The sequence below is a fragment of the Scyliorhinus canicula genome, chromosome 1, assembly GCF_902713615.1.
Source record: "Scyliorhinus canicula chromosome 1, sScyCan1.1, whole genome shotgun sequence".
Lineage (NCBI taxonomy): Eukaryota > Metazoa > Chordata > Chondrichthyes > Carcharhiniformes > Scyliorhinidae > Scyliorhinus > Scyliorhinus canicula.
Window position 1 is genome coordinate 230,285,212 of NC_052146.1, and position 16,340 is coordinate 230,301,551.

Below are 16,340 nucleotides of genomic sequence, written 5' to 3' on the forward strand. Positions count from 1 at the left end.
GACAAACAAAATAGCGGGCGCACGCAAAAGATGTGTGTTTGCATGTTGGCGTGTGCCTTTCTCCTCTCTGATTGCCCCCCCCCCCCCCCCCCGTACAAATGGAGCTTCTTGGCGTGAATTTGGCCGGTAACCCTGTGCCCATGAGTTGCAAGCAGTTTGGGCTGGCAGGGAGAGAGAGAGATAGGGGTGTGAGGGGGTGGCAGAGGAGTGGTTTTGAGAGAGAGAGGAGGAGGTGGTGCTGTGGGTGGGGGGATGATGGATTGATTGGAAAGCTGCCTGAAGCTGCGCCTATTGGATAGCTGTAGCTGTGAGTGTGAGTGTGTGTCTCCCTGTCTCTCTGATCACTGGGGTTTGTCCAGCCCCGTGTCCCTGGGTATGTATCATTGGCTTGCTGTCTCCTCTCGCCCTGCCCAGCCACCTCCTGACGTTCAAGTTCGCGGGCACGTCACGTACGCACTTGAACTTGGTCGTTTTAAAGCCATGACGGCTATCCCACAATCCATCTCCATCCGCCATCTTTGTATTATTTCTAATTTATTTTATGTCAAGCCATTGATGAAGATATTTTCTCTGGAGTCTCCTTCTTCCCGCTCCCGATGTGACCGAGCATGTCTCGCCGCAAGCAAGGCAACCCTCAGCACTTGAGTAAACGGGAATTTTCACGTGAGTAGCTTGGAAATTTTTTTTTCGTTTGTTGTTGCACTTTTCCCTCTTTAATTTAAAAAAAAATTATTTAAAAAAAAAAAGCTGAGGGGTGGCGGTGGGAGAAAAAAAAAGGAATCTCCCTCGCCACCAAAAGTGGGGAGAAGCAGTGTGCGGGGAGGTAGTTGTGAGGTGACTTGCAGCAGCAGCAGGAGGAGGGGGCGGCGGGGTTTCGCTGAGTGTTGTCCGGACGCTTTGACAGCAAGTGGCCGGAGCCAGCGGGACAGCAGCTGTGGTCCGAGCCCAAGGCGCCCGGCGCCCATTTCACATCCACCTCCCTCCTGACAAACTCCCCCAGCTGCAGGGAAGCCGTGTCCAAAAGTAGGGGTCAGCCCGGCGCCGGACACTTTACCTCAGCCCCGGGAGTTTCTCACCCTGCCCGCCGCCTGATAGATCCTGTCCCCTCCCCCCCGGCATCAATCCGCTGTCCGAGCCACATCTCTCACACCATCCCTCCTCTCTCTCTCTCACACTCACTCTCTCCAAATCACCCGCACTTTATCCCCGGCCGCCGCAACTTTTTTTTTCATTCGCCGCCTCGCATCGGCTTCCCCTCCTCTCTCTCTCTCTCTCTCTGTATTTTTTGGATGATTTTCAAAAAGGCTGGAAGTAGATTGTGATTGGGAAAAAATCTCGTGCTGAATGTTTACAACAAGCTGCAGCTCCGCGTGTGCGGAAACCTCATGGAAAAGCCGCCCGCCCGCCGCTCTCACATCGTCGCCAATCCTGCCGGGATCTGGGTTAAAATATTAATTTTCACAAAACGCAACAAACTCCCGGGTTAACCCTTCTGTTTTTTTTTTGAGGATCACCGAGTTGGTGTGGGGCAGACGCCGGATCGACTCTCCCGGGCGGGCGAGGGGGTGGGTTGGAGACTGCTCCACATTCTCCGGGACACGTGCAATCGAGCAGCCAGGGGACAGGGTCCCGGGGGCCGGGCACCGAGAGCCAGGGGGGCGGGTCCCGGGAACCGAGAGCCAGGGGGCAGGGTCCCGGGCACCGAGAGCCCGGGGGCAGGGTCCCGAGCACGGGTGAGGGGGGGGGGGGGGGGGTTGCAGGACCCGATACGGGGGAGGGAGCGAACCGGTTCCCGACAGGGGATCCCCACGCCGCCCGGGCACCGAGAGGCCGGGGGGAGATTCCGGGCACGGAGAGGGTAGATCCGGGAGGGGGTTGCAGATCCGGGGGGGGGGGGGGGGGTGGTAAGGGGAGCAGATCCCGGGGGAGGGGAGCAGATCCCGGGGGAGGGGAGCAGATCCCGGGCGAGGGGGGCAGATCCCGGGCGAGGGGGGGGGGGCAGATCCCGGACGAGGGGGGCAGATCCCGGGCGAGGGGGGCAGATCCCGGGCACGGCGGGGGGGGGGGGGGTGCAGATCCCGGGCACCGGGAGGGGAGCAGATCCAGGGCGAGGTGGGGGGGGGGGGGGCAGATCCCTGCATCGAGAGCCCGAGTACCGGGGCGTTGGGAAGGGGGCTGACACCACGGAGGTTGCTTGACCGCATTTCCCGGGCTGAGGGAGTTTCCTGTGTGTTGAGTGCGCGGGGAGTGCAGACTTTGTTCATGTTGGGGGAAAGCCGCAGCTTTCTTGTCAGATTCTCAAGTGCTACCGTCAGCTCCCAGATTGCGACCGTCCAGTTCATGGGGTTCAGGCTGAAATATTCCAGGGCAGGGAAACGGGCACGGTGTCGGAGGGCCAAAGGCATTGATTACCTGGCGAATAAAATGTGTTGAGAACATTGAAAAAAATGTTCTTAATTCAGTGGTTGGGGGAAAGTGCCCGGAAGCGAGGCAGTGGGTGCGAACGTAAACATGTGATTCCACTCGTCAATAAAGATCACAGACTTTAGGCTTTCTAAATATTTCTGTTTTAGAAAGTCCACGTTAAATTGTGTATTGGCTCGGTTCTTGTAGGGAGATGTGTCAAGTTGCTTAATGGGTTGTGAGAGGAGCTGGGGGGGGGGGGGGGGGGGGGGGGGGGTATGGAGGGGCCAGTGCTGTTGGTTTGTGTCGCTAGGAGGCAGAGTAACCTCAGGAACAAGTCCAAGCTGCAACCTGTACAAACTTCAACAGTATTTCCTATCGACTGCTCTAATTTATTGTTCCTCCACCCCCAACCAACCAGCAGAATAACCTGAACGAAATTGACCCCCCCCCCCCCCCCCCCCACTAATACTCTCCACTTCAATTGCCGCTTTCCATCCTATGATCTTTCAGGTAAAGGAATCTATTTAGATGCTAAACTTTACCTGCATAAGTTCACTGCGTAAAGTTAAGAGGCATCAATCACTTAACACAAACAATCAGTTTTTACAAATAATGCAGCTTTCTCATTGCAATGTTACCCACTCCCCCCCCTCCCTCCCCCGCGCAACCGACAAGAAACGTGGAGTAAAAGGGAATTTGTTTTCTTAAATCAATAGTTATTAATACAAAAACAAAGTTTGTTCAGTAATGGCAGCCGGTTGTTTGCTGTGGGGATATTTTGCTTTGACCCACGTGTGTGGAGTGTGGTGATTCGTGATCCGTTTTATTATTGTGGGAAATACTTTGAAACAAAACACAAGCCCGAAGCAATGAGGGTGACTGGAGCTTCGGCGACCAAGTAAGTGTTGGTTTGTCAAGACCCACTGCTCTGGCTCTCTCTTCCCCGACACTTGCAGAGATTTCACTCCGCACTGTTCGTAACGTTATTGCCATTTGTAAACACTTCTCGAACCGACGCCCCTCTATAGTATCGCGGAGTGACATTTGTATGAAAATCAAGTCAGGCTTTCCAACAATTTTCAGCGAGCTGGTCCAAAGGTAGTTGCGGGCGTTTCAATTTAGATAGGAAAATGCATCGTGATGTTGTTTGGATAGGTTTTGACAGCTGAAACTCGAGACTTTATGGGAACACATTAGTGTGCTCGTACTTTTTACGCGGAATTCTTGAGAGCTGAACGTAATGTTGAAGCCGCTTGACTCGATTGTATATATGCCTGAATTGTATCGTGTGAATTTCTTCCTTATCCTCTTTTAATATAACAAATTAAAATAACCGAAAGCGGGTCTAAATTCTCTGACAACGTAAATAATATATTTATTCGCGTGATTTGGAACGGATAGCTTCCACTTTTCCATTGACCAGAACAACATGCCATTTATGTTTCTGAAACCTATATTAAAGCCTAAGACCACCCTTCTAGAAGTGGTACAATATAAGCCCAGTACAAGTAGCAATAAAATAATTACTTCGAATGCATGCAAGTGTGGATTTCTAATATTTTGTGGCAATAAACTTGGTGAACAGCTAGCATATAGATCCTATAAGTCAGTGTATATGTACGCATACACACATTCTTCTGCATATTTATGATGACATGCTTCACTATTTCAAATTCATTGCAAAATATGTAGGGCTAATCACTTGGATTAAAGTGAATGGTTCACTTACTATTTTGTGATTTAAAATTTTAAAAAAGTGATTTACTCTATTTGAACCTTGTTATGTGTGTGCTTCTTTCTTGGGAGTCGCCATGCCATCTATTAATGTGAATTCTAATCTGTGTCATTTGAAAACCAAAAAAAGGCAAGTCTCAAAATCACAAGTAAGATAACTGAAATAAAGGTGTACCCTTTTCCTCCCCTTCATCCATATTAAATAAGCTTTAAAAAGTTTGCACAATCATTCTTCTATAACTATGTATTTTTTTCAAAGTGGCAGTGACATTCCGTTCAATCTGTATAAATTCCCATTACAAACCAACATGAATTTGCACATTTTTAGTTTAGATATTATAATGCCTTGAATTGTAAATTTTGAGTCTGAGTAATTGGTAAAATGTTTTTCAATGATAAATGGGCATTAGTTTTGAGTAGCCGATGGCTGTGTCAAAATTGGTTACCAGGTGTGTGAGGATAAGGCAGGTGTATTCGTGTTTGGTTGAGGGGGGGTTGCCGCTCTCTATAACTAGGGAGCAAATTTGGCTGGAACTGATCAAAATTCTTTAGTTGCTGAATGTTTAGTAAAATTTTAGTCTGTTATAGTGGAATTACAATCTAGATGTGATTCTCTGTGATAACAGGTAATTAAAACTAATTCATTAGCTTTCTCTAGAAAAGGATTGCAATATGTTGTCAAGAGAGGGCAGCTTTTCCAATGCTATTAACAGTTATGGTAAAATATTAATAAATTAATGCTTTTGTGTTCAGAACAGCTAAGTGCAGACAAAATAGGTATTTGGGTTCCCACCGAGAGCCTTTAACAAAAGCAGGAAGAGCGGCAATAGCTTCTATCACAAAGCCCATCCTTGGCATGTAAGGCTCTGTGATGTAAAGCTACCAGCTGCTTGGAACGAGTACTGAAATAATCAAACCAGTTCCGCGGTGCCAAACAAACCCCTTTATTTCTACAACATTAAAAAAAAATCAAAAATAATTTTGAGGGAGAGAAAAGCAGCCGAAAAGTCTCCTTGCTGTAATACCACTGCAATCAGACACAACCTTCCCTAAAGAAATCCGATCATTGACAAGAGCATGTGATGTGACATCACATGTAAAAAAACACCAATTTTGCACTCGTACATTTTTCTCTTTGTGGGTGAAGAAGATGCATTCTAAATCAAATAACGCTATCCTGAAACCTTCTGGGCACATGATAAATTTCTTGGAGGAGCTGTACAGTTCAACAGGAGAACAGAGACCCTTCCCTCCAAATACAGCCTCTCAAATAATCCATTCTGTTATTAATACAGCTCTGTGGGGAAAGTTGGGGAAAGAAAGATTAAAGTTGAAATTGTTTGCTGAGAAGAATTGTCTGATTTACATTATATTTTGCTCTCCTTTCATCCCTCTGCTGTAGCTGATTCCCTGGAAGCCATTCTCACAGATGAAGAAGTGGAGCATGGCACCTTGGGAGCTCCTGAGGGTGACCACGACCTCCTTACCTGCGGCCAGTGTCAGATGAATTTCCCACTGGGGGACATTCTGATCTTTATTGAGCACAAAAGGAAGCAATGCAATGGCGGCCTCTGCTTGGACAAAGCTGTGGATAAGCCACCGTCACCATCTCCCAGTGAGCTGAAAAAGGCATCCACACCTGTCGAGGTTGGCATACAGGTCACACCAGATGATGATGATTGCCTATCTACATCATCCAAGGGAGTTTGCCCCAAGCAGGAAAGCACAGTGGCAGGTAAAAAATGCCAAACACACAATATCAAACCAAACATACACCCCTACACAAATAGAAATAAGCAGAGAAATACACAAAACTTGTTGTATCATTTCTGTTTTCCTGTTTTTGCTTTAATCAGAATGCTGGTGCTATTCCCCGAGTCTCTATCAGCTGTCAGCATTTGCACTGTAATTAAACACAGCCCCATGGCAAAATGACATGGGTGACCTTGACTTTAAGATGCCATTTATACTCGCCAGGCCAGAGTTAAGAGGGCAGTTGCTGAAGCGCACAGACATGCTTATTCGAAAGTTTAAGGGCATGTTAGAAATTTCAAAGGTTGGTTTGACAGAAAAGGCCACTCGATGCACAAATCTCCTCAGTGGAATGATAAACGCCTCTCGTGTTCTCTCTGTTTTGTGATGTGGTTTTGACAGATGTATCTTGATTTTTCTTTCTGTTATGGTTTCCCCTTCTACATTTCACCCTCTTGTGCTTTCTCTGTCTCCTTTTGTCACTGCATGAGTGTCGCTCTCTTTATCTCTTTTTTTATTTGCCTCTCTGTGATTCTCCTCTTTCCATCTTTCTCTCACATTTACCTTATTTTTACTTAAGAGTTATTGCAGAAATTCCACAGTTTTTCTTTTGAGTAGTTAAATTTAGATAATCTTTCATTTTGTTGAGCATTTTTTGTGGTTAGTCATTCAGAATGTTGGTAGCGAAAATACCGGCGTAAAAATTCAAGCCTTTATTCTTTAAGTTTATACGAGTGCAAATTGGCGCTGTATCCTGTTATAATGCTGATTTGAAATAATCAAATCTCCATAGATCCCAGTGTTTCGTGTTGAGAAATTTAAAAATAAAAATGGAATGAGTTATTTCTTTTAATTAAAATGTTTTTTAATTTGGGAAAAATTAGACAGTTTATATTAAATGTGTGCCACGATTTCTTGTGTCTGAGAGTCCTGATTGGAAAACTTTTTATTTTCGTTAAAAAAAATTTTTTTAAGCCTGTATACACATTAGTTCCTTAACCACCAAAGCTTAACAAATCTAATTTTATTATAATAGCTCATAGTTTATATAGCTGCTTCACCAAAGATGCAAAAACACAAAAGAATCTTCAAAACTAAAGTGTACTCAGATATTTACTTAGCAATATCTAACTATACAGGGAGATATCTAACTATCCAGCAGATTCTGAAAGGAGAAAAATGCTTTATCTAGATTGAAACGTAATTCAGATTTTCACCTCCTTCAATTGACTTCTTTCACTGTTTTGATCAATTAGATTTCTAACTTTTTCTCTGAAAAATGTAGTGGGTTACACTATCATTCCAATAAATGTGTAGCTTCTGTATTGCAGTGAGGAGCGGGTTAGAGATTCTTTGAGGGGACAAATAATACAGCGACCATTTATATGTGTTGTCTGAAATATGAAGGAAAATGAACACAAATACAGGGCATGATTAATGAACCAGGAGCCTGGCGGAAGGGGCTTCTAGCCTTTAGAGACTGAAAAAGCCATGCTAAATCGCCAAATATGGAGTATTGCTTAAGTGATGCAACCTCCTATTTACATATTGAGAGCAGCTCAAAAGACATACCACACAGCCACCGTCAAACAAATGGGATCTAGATTGCTTAGAATGGACTCTAAAAGTCTGGAGAGTGCACAGTAGATTTACATGTATTGAACAGGCACATAGATATGCACTAGTACAACAGGCGGTCACACTCACAAATGGGGTGCATTGATACGCACAGATAAGATGCTTCATCCGCATAAGAAATGGAAGACAAACAATGTTGTCCAGAGACATGCATTTTCAGGAGTTATATAGCGGAAGATGTTTTGTTCAATCGGTATCAAATTGTTTACCATTCGAAGTTGTAATATTTGAAAATTTTATAACAAAATGTTATAATGTGCCGTTTAATAAGCTATATTTTACATCGTAACAATGTGCCACACGTACGCTAGAGGTCCTGCTCTGGTGCTTCTCACTTGCAGTGATAGAAAAGTTTGAATTGTTTCTCTTGATTTATTTGTTGTAATTTCATAGCCTACATTCAAAAAGTTGTTTTCTCTGTCTATGTTGATAATATGTTTTTATTTTACTAAAAGTAAAACAAGAATCCCTGAGAAACTCATTCTGACCAGGGTGCCAGATTCAACTTCGTCATTGCCCAGTTGTGGAATATTGTAAAAGGAAGTATATATTGCAGCACATTAAACTGATTGACCATTAAACATTTTATTTATTGCCCATTTTGGTGGTGGCGAGCTTTGTAGTGTACACGGTATGTTTATTCTTCAATGACATAGGAAATAAACATTTTGTTTTTGTTACTTGAGCCTATTTGACAATGGATTGTGCTTTACTTTGATAAATCAGGTTAGATTAAAGTTTTATTGTGTTTCCAGTTTTGTAAAAAATTGAAGGAAGGCTGGTTGCCTGATGTGGTATATCGTTTGTTCGCATGGGAATCAGCCACTGTCTTAGGACACCATCCTAGCCAGAGGCATCTGCACTTCGTTCTCTTTGTTGTAATTAGCTAATTGATGAATATGAAAGGAAGTGATGAGTTTATTTTATATATTATTCAGTTTTTAAAAGTTGTCAAAAGAATTGCATTGTGTAGCAGAGAATAATTTACTATCTGAATTTTTACATTCATACTGGCAAGGCTTTGTGAAATAAAGGCATTTAGTGCCTAGTCGGCCATTTCCTGGCACCACGCCACCTCTTTCCCTAAAGCTCAAAGCACTGGGCATCGTAAGCATTCAGCATCGTGCTCTGTACTGGTTTCATATTGAACGCTGGTTCAGCAATGCTGACCAGGATCGCTGGCTTCCTCTTATTTTTATAATATTTTTTCTCTCTCATTGATTTGGCACCAGTATTTTGACATGTTCCCTATTCAGTGTCTGAGAGACACCTTGGCACTGGAAAGAGCAAGGTGCAGGGTGGAGGAGGTCAACCTAGATCCCAGCAGGGTTTTAGTGTTCTTCATTTGCCTTTACAATCAGAGCTCAATTATCGAGCCTGAGTGTGGCCCTCAGGTGTGAGCTCAGATGGGATCATGTAAATGTCCTGTGAGATGTGATGCTGTAATATTAATGTTATTCATGAGTGCACTGTAATATTGTTCTGCACTGGAAGTGGCAGCTCTGGGTATGCCATCTTTTGGGAAATGGGCATAGCCGTTTTTTTAGCAGGAAGAAATAAGAATTCTCCTGTAATGTTTCACAATAGTATGATGAATGTTGACGAACAACAAATAAATTGCCAATTTTCTTTTTAAACTAAGTTGCCAGCAGCATTTGTTATAATGCTGTCTACATTTGTATCTGAGCAGTAAAATCCTTCATCGGAGAAGGCACCTGAATTCAAACCACATTTGAAAATAATCATTCTGATCATTAGTTCAAATATTTTGTATATATATTTTCTTAAACTAAGCAACTGTCGTCTGTATTGGCTGAAAAACATGATGCCAATTAGCTAGGGCTCATTCAGCGTGACGTTAACACATTCTGCAAGACTCTCAACGCACATTTAACTGGGAAGTTGTGCCATTTTTTTATGACAGTTTAATGTAGTATCCAAATAAGCCGATGAATCGTTTCAATAATGAGGAGAATATTATTTGATCATGCAAATAAACAGCGACTGCAGCCTTAATATGTATGTGGGGGAAGGGAGAGGAAACGGGAGAAGCAGATCTTCTCATTGTGCATATAAAGACAAATAGTTTGTTGAATCAGCACTCGACGTCAGTTAACTATTGATGCTGAATTGCTGATTTTAGTAGCGGATTTGTTTCTTGTTTTGTGTGTATTTGATTGTGGTGTGGTCCAGCATGGAACGCCATCATCATTGTTTAAACTGCAAAATCAGTTGGCCAGCATTCGCAGTGGGAAAGATGGAGAGACCGCGATCAACTCTCTTCTGGATATTTAGACAATGAAGGTTTATTCTATGGTGAGCTCCTGTCATGGGGAGACACCTTATTTTTGCAATGTCGTTAATATACAAGAGTGGCTGACAATTTGGAAGAATGCATGCCCACAAGTGTTGTGCTCTCATAACTCGTGGATTTTCTTTTGAAATGCTGATATGAATGTTGCTATTTTGTGAGCTTGTCATTTCCTTCTCATTTCCATAGTCACCTTTTACAGGTATGGTGATTTGAAGAGTTCCATGATGGGCCCTAATAGAACAATAACATTAGCAGGGCACAGTATCATAGGGTGTAAATATTTATGTATTCACAAATTAACTGTTACAGAATTGTAAAAATTGTGCACTGTTTTATTTCCTCTAAACCATTGGTACCTGTTCACTTTATTGCTTGCCTCCCAGCATTTGATCTTGCTGAATACTCCGATAAAATTACAGGACATGTACTGAGAGGTGTCAGGCACTGAAATAGAGAGATGTGAGGTTGACATGTATGTGTAGGCACACCTAACGTAAACCAAAACATTGAAATAATTTAGTTACCCTTGGTTCATGTTGTTGTGGAAACACCCCTATCTAATGCCCCGTGGTTGGAAAATGATAGTGCAAAAATATATGCTGTAGTGTTATCATGACTGTCCCATCAGTTTTCCTGTAAGCTAGTTGCCTTAATTTTTATATATTTTTTATATATATCCTTGCTTATAGAAAGCTTAAATTAACAGACCTAATATTTTTGCATTAAAAAAATCTAAAGAAATGGCTTAGAATAACCTGTGCTTCCTGGATGAATCTTGCTGATAATTTACGAAAGCTCATTTGAATTTTAAGCACTTCTTTAATCTTCAAAGGCTAAATTGCTTTATGAATATGCATGGTGTGGGCAGACTTTAGTTCATTACCTAGTTGTAAATTCTAATGACCATTAGGTCCTCGCTGTAATTGCCAATTGTTTTGCATTTTTGATTGGCCTATTAACATGTGCATTCGGAACGCATCAGGCTAGCTTGTCAGGATGCTGCAGAAGAAAAGGTGAAAATTGTTTGTATCGCCAAGATTTGAGTATTTCGGAAAATTGATGATGTAAATTAAAGCAGTGCTATTTTTTTCATCTTTCCTCAAGATTGAAAGTTCACCAAGAGATTCGACATATTTAATTTACATGATGACTTTGCACTCCTTTATTAATGTAATTTGCATATGAAGCTGTTGTTAATCACTTTTGATCATGTTTTCTGCATTAGCACAGAAGCTGCCTCTGTGGCTCTTTTCCCAAAGATGCTGTAGTCAAAAGCTGCAAGCCGCCCGCTTCCTTCCAGTTCTGCTATACTGAAAGCACACTTCAAAGTTGTTAATATTCAGTGGAGAAACAGTATCCAGAACACAAATAAATTATTAAGTGCATGAACTTTTTAGACAGTAAGATGAACTGATGGTGTCCATCTGTGAGTTCCAGGTTTTTTTTTCTGTGTGTGCAGCCCTATCTGACTTCGTAGCCTTTGGTCCCAATCCAAGTGCATGCATAATTGATTCCACGCGCGCTATCATTTTCTTGATGTAATTGCTTTAGTAAGATATGATGAAATCTAATAGATGATTTACATTTTCCCCCTTTCTAAATGAAAAAAAGAAATCTGGAGGGGACGGGGGACTAGATGAAAGGCCCAGTGATTTAAAGTATGAGCAAGGTGGCCCATGCCACATTTATTTGTTCCCACTGTTGTGTATCTGCAAAGCAAATAGAATGGCTCGACATTATGCCCTCTTTTTTGCGACAAAATAGTTAAATGTACTAAATGAAATCCTGTCATTTTTATAATTTGATAAAAATGGTTATATAATTTGTGGGAAAGAAGGTAACATGCTCCCCCTCCCTTAAGTGATCACTGATAATGCAGGAACACTTTAATGTATTGGAGATTTGTAACTAATTGTTTAAGCTATTGAAAACTGCCGCGCCTCATAACAGAAAAAGAGCTAAATGTACCATATTCCCTGTGTTTAATGGAGACAGTCCAGCTCTGAAAAGAGATTTCTAGTTTTAAAAACTAATATTTTGTGGTAGTTCTATTGCTCCAATTTGAGATTTTTAAAAATGTCATGTTTATAAATAAGCTTTGCATTGAAGGAGCCATAGTTAAGGGACTGTAGGTTCTGTGTTTGATAAGGTAGTTCTGCACCAAGGATTTCTGATGTAAAGAGGGTTGATCACAAACAGTTGAAATTCTATTCAAATGAACCTATGAGTTCAATGTTTCTGGCTCCTGTCTGGATAGAACAGTAATTGTTCAAGGTGCAATCATTGAATATAACTCCTCCTGAGCAGCTTCCCATACAGTATATTATATTAATTTGGGAATCATGCCCCTTCTTGGAGATGGTGAACTGTCTTTTTTGAAGTCAAACAATGTATTTTGGTAGATATTGAACTATTTTTAACTTCTTTAACCACTTCATGTTGTAGTTTGTGACTCTCACACTGAAGAGAAACTAGCTTGGGTTGAGTAAACACGGAAAAGTTGTTCTGTCCTGTGTATTGTGTATTTCCTCACAAGAAATCCAAACTGAATAGAACTCGGCAAATAAACATATGAAATTATAAGCAGTCCAATAGCTGTGGATTATATGGACATTCCTTAACGTTTTCATTTGATATCTGCTGGTTAATTTTTAGTCTTGATGAGTCCACATCTGATGCAGTAAGACAGACAGCATGAGGCTGGGAGAGTCGATGGGTGTCGCTACTCAAAGACTGCGTGAATAGTGACATCGGTTTGAATCGGTCTTTAATAAATCAGCTTATTGACAGCTTGAGTCCGACCTGTTCGGCTGTATGCTCCCTATGGTAATTTTCCTAGTTCAGATCAATCTGAATTGGTTTCCCTGTGCAGACATGAATGGATTCAGCTCACTGCATGAGCTGTTAATGAACCAATCTGTGCACACTAGCACAGAAAATGGTTTATCTAAAATAAACCACCCCCAGAGTAGATTTATTAAAGATCAATCTGAACCTGATGCTGCCTAAACGTGCACAGATACAAGTGATCAAGAGCAAAATGAAGTGCTTTAAAGTCTCTAATGTACACAGGGGCAAGCAGAATTAGGGACGTGCAAGGGATAGAAGGGCATGTGTGTAAAGACACAGAATGAATAGTGTGTCAAAAGCTTTTTTTCTCGCAAGGTGAGATTCAGCAGATGAAATGCTTTCCAAACTTATTTTGTTTTTCATTAATAAAACACTTGGAAGTGAGTGAGGACATCTCCAAAATAATTAATTTGCTTTCTCTCCACAATATTTTTCTCTGGATCACTAGTAGCAGCTTTCAAATCTATTACTTGTAATTTACTTTTTTCCATTAGAGATGAGCTCTCATTTTACGTTTCAAAGCAGAGAAGAGGAACGATTCGCTTTCTTTTCATTTAATATATCTTTGTGTTTTTTCTCCTCCTTCAGCTTTTTATTAAACCTAACTTGGCCGGGAGGGGCTTATACAGAGCGGTCAAGCACATCTGCTCGTCTGAAGACAGTATAGAAAAGGGGTTAGCAGCACAGGGGCAGCAGCACAAAGGGAAATTGTACATTTGAACCATTAGTCTCTTTAGCCTTGGTGCAGCCAGACTGATTTAGCAGACAGAATGATAGATTGCTTTGTCATAGGTCCCAGGGTGTGCCCTGAACTTGAAGCACTTTGTTTATCCCGAATAGAAAGGGAAAGGAAGGCAGACATAATCTATGTCTAGCTTTTAGGAGCTGAGAGGTAGAAGAGCACAGTAGACTGGCAGGGTTGACGAGGGCTTGGACTGGGGGATGGGGGTGGTGGGAGTGGAGAGGAATGGGGGGGGGCCTGATGATGGCTGTCCATTAACAGATGAACTTGGCTTAGATCCAGACTTTTGATGAAAGTGTCATAGTCAGTGAGCAGTTTATTTTATTTACCTGCTGATAATACGTTAATGCTCCGGGTCTTTTGGCTGAGGGGGATAAAAACGACACGGCTCAATTTTATCTTAGAACCAGTTCAGACTGGTCTGCCTGGCCTTGCGGGCGGGCTCTTATCGTCTTTCCTGGCTTGCATTGTAAAGACTTGTGATAATGCCAGTAACCTGAGGGCTCTGGGTGGGGATGAGGGAAGCAGGGCCGGGGGAGGGGGGGGGGGGGGGGGGGGGGGGGGGGGGGGGGGGGGGGGGGGGGGGGGGGGTGGGGGGGGGGGGGGGGGGGGGGGGGGGGGGGGGGGGGGGGGCTTTGGGAGAGAAGGAGGGAGGGCGTGGGGAGCTCTGGGAGAGAAGGAGGGAGGGGTTGGTATTTATAGAAGCAAATTAAATTGAGAGTCTTCAGCAAATGAGAGAGGTTGAACTTGCCCTATAGAAATCATCCACAAACTAATCTACACGTGGTGTCTAGAAACGTGATGTGACAGCAAAGGGAGGGGGAATACTAGGACAAAAGGATGCTTTGTAAATGATGGACACAAGACTGAGGGAAAAGGGATGAAAAAATTATTTTAAAATGCTGGCACTGACTTTTGGAACACAGTTTCATGAACAGGATGTGGAACTGCTGGTGAGGTGTTAGCAGGGCCGCATTGTTCCTCCAATCCCAAAGAAATAATACACGGAAAATCAATGGCCATGACTAGTGATAATTTACAGTACTCTGAGTGCTAACTACTCTGGTGCTCGATGATGAGCTCCCAGCACAAAGAGCAGCTCTCCAGCATTTTATTTCTGTCACTATGCATCATGCCTGCTGTAGGTCATCCTTTAAAAAAAAACTCACAAAATCTTAACGCTGTTCTTGTATAATTTATGAGTACCTTCACACGCTGAGGATTTTTATTGCAGTTTACTTTTGGTGTGTAGGTGGGAGCCACACAACAATGATATCAATCCTTGTTTCATGGAAAACCTTTTTTTTTTGTTGTATATTTTTTAGTTCTCTGATCAGCTTAACGTGCTGCTAAGAATGGAAGGAAATGCCTCAGGTTCACAACCGAAAATCTAATCAATACTCCAACATGGAACTGACAGCTCTTCTGAAGCTGTGACTTTAAAATATTTATACTAAAGACTTCTTGAGAAAGCAGCTTTTTTCTTTTGCCCTAAAAACCATGATTCAGTATTCAGTCGGATAGATATCATCATTATTGTACTACAGCCTTTGGATGTGGATATTTCTGCAGTTCTGAATTGAACTTAGGTTTTATTTTTGCCTATCGCTCATTTGTTACTTTCTTTTAAAGAAAGAATTGGATTAGTATTAGGCTTCCTTTATGAACTGTACTTTATACTTTGATACAGCTACGGTGCAGGATTTACAGAGTGCTTCATATGTACAGTATTTGTTCACATACTCCAATTATAGCCTCTATGACCAACCTTAACTAAATACACTGGCCCTCACAAAGATTAACAAACTGATTTTGATTTGGGCCTGCATTTGAAGACCAACTGTTTACAAACATCAGCAAATTCCATCCTGTTGTAGTTGCTACAGATTGACTACTTACTTCATTGGTCTACTTTTAATTATTATTTTGTTGCATTGGCTTACATTGCAGGAGAAAGCTTAGTTAGATGGCAAACTAACACAATCGGGTGCTTTTATTTGCACAAATGGGCTTTTCCGGGCATTTTCCATTGGGCCACATAATCGGAGAAATTCCGCAAGGAGCAATGTGGCTGCTGTGGGGTTTCTGAGGGGGGGACTTGCTGAAATTAATTAAATCCATATTGATTAGGAAATTAAAAAATCCAGTGTATATTTAAAATATTGAATACTAGGGGAGTGTACCTTTGACAATCTATCAATTGGACCGGCCATTTCCAACATGCATGATGGGGCAAGGGGAACGTGCCTGTATGTGCCCAGCTGGACTTGGACACTGTTTCCTAGTTAGGATTTTGTTTGAGATCGATGTAACAGGCCTGCTGTCACATAATGACAAAGGGCAAAATTCTCCATTTGCGATTTGCCATTCATATTTATGCCATGTTGAGTGGGCGGCTCGGTATTGAAGTCCCACGGTTCCCCCCGCATCATAAATCCCCCCCCCCCCCGAGCCCCTAATTTTTTTTAAATCTCTCACCCCCTGCCCTCGGAGACCTCCTAAATAAGGAGATCCCCCCCCCCACACAAAAAGAAAACCTCCCAGAAAAGAGACCCCTGTCAGGCTGCCCCCCCCCCCAGAAAAGAGACCCTTATCTGGAAGCTAGAGAGCAGTCCCAACCACTGCCGTTGTAACACCCACCTGGACAACAGACCTGCTGGCTCAGACATGTGTCAATTCCTGGAAAGAGAAACCAGTCAGCTGTGTTCAACCCTCTCCAATCCTTGAACTGCAAGCCATTCATTCATTTCCCTTACTAGGCTATGATTGACAGCTTCCACACACACAGCTGTCAGCTTTGGTCCATTCATCTTCCTTCACCTAGTGAAAACTCCTGCTCCAACTGCAATGTTTCTAAACATCAACCACTTCAAACAGAGTTAAGAGCTGTCAATTTCCAGCTGA

The 16,340-nt window shown here is 42.6% G+C and overlaps 1 protein-coding gene across 4 annotated transcripts in view; it reads left to right on the forward strand.

Moving 5' to 3' along the window:
• Positions 1–408: 408 nt before the first annotated feature.
• Positions 409–16,340, forward strand: part of bcl11aa (BAF chromatin remodeling complex subunit BCL11A a) — a 236,874-nt gene continuing 220,942 nt past the window's right edge. The window contains exons 1-2 of one of the 4 annotated variants that reach the window (XM_038809222.1): positions 409–663; positions 5,543–5,875. In XM_038809222.1, the coding sequence (XP_038665150.1) occupies positions 609–663; positions 5,543–5,875 (388 nt within the window). In that variant the 5' untranslated portion in view covers positions 409–608. Of the gene's footprint in view, positions 664–5,542; positions 5,876–16,340 lie in introns of those variants that run through there. The other 3 variants (XM_038809204.1, XM_038809213.1, XM_038809232.1) reach the window with 3 other exon arrangements.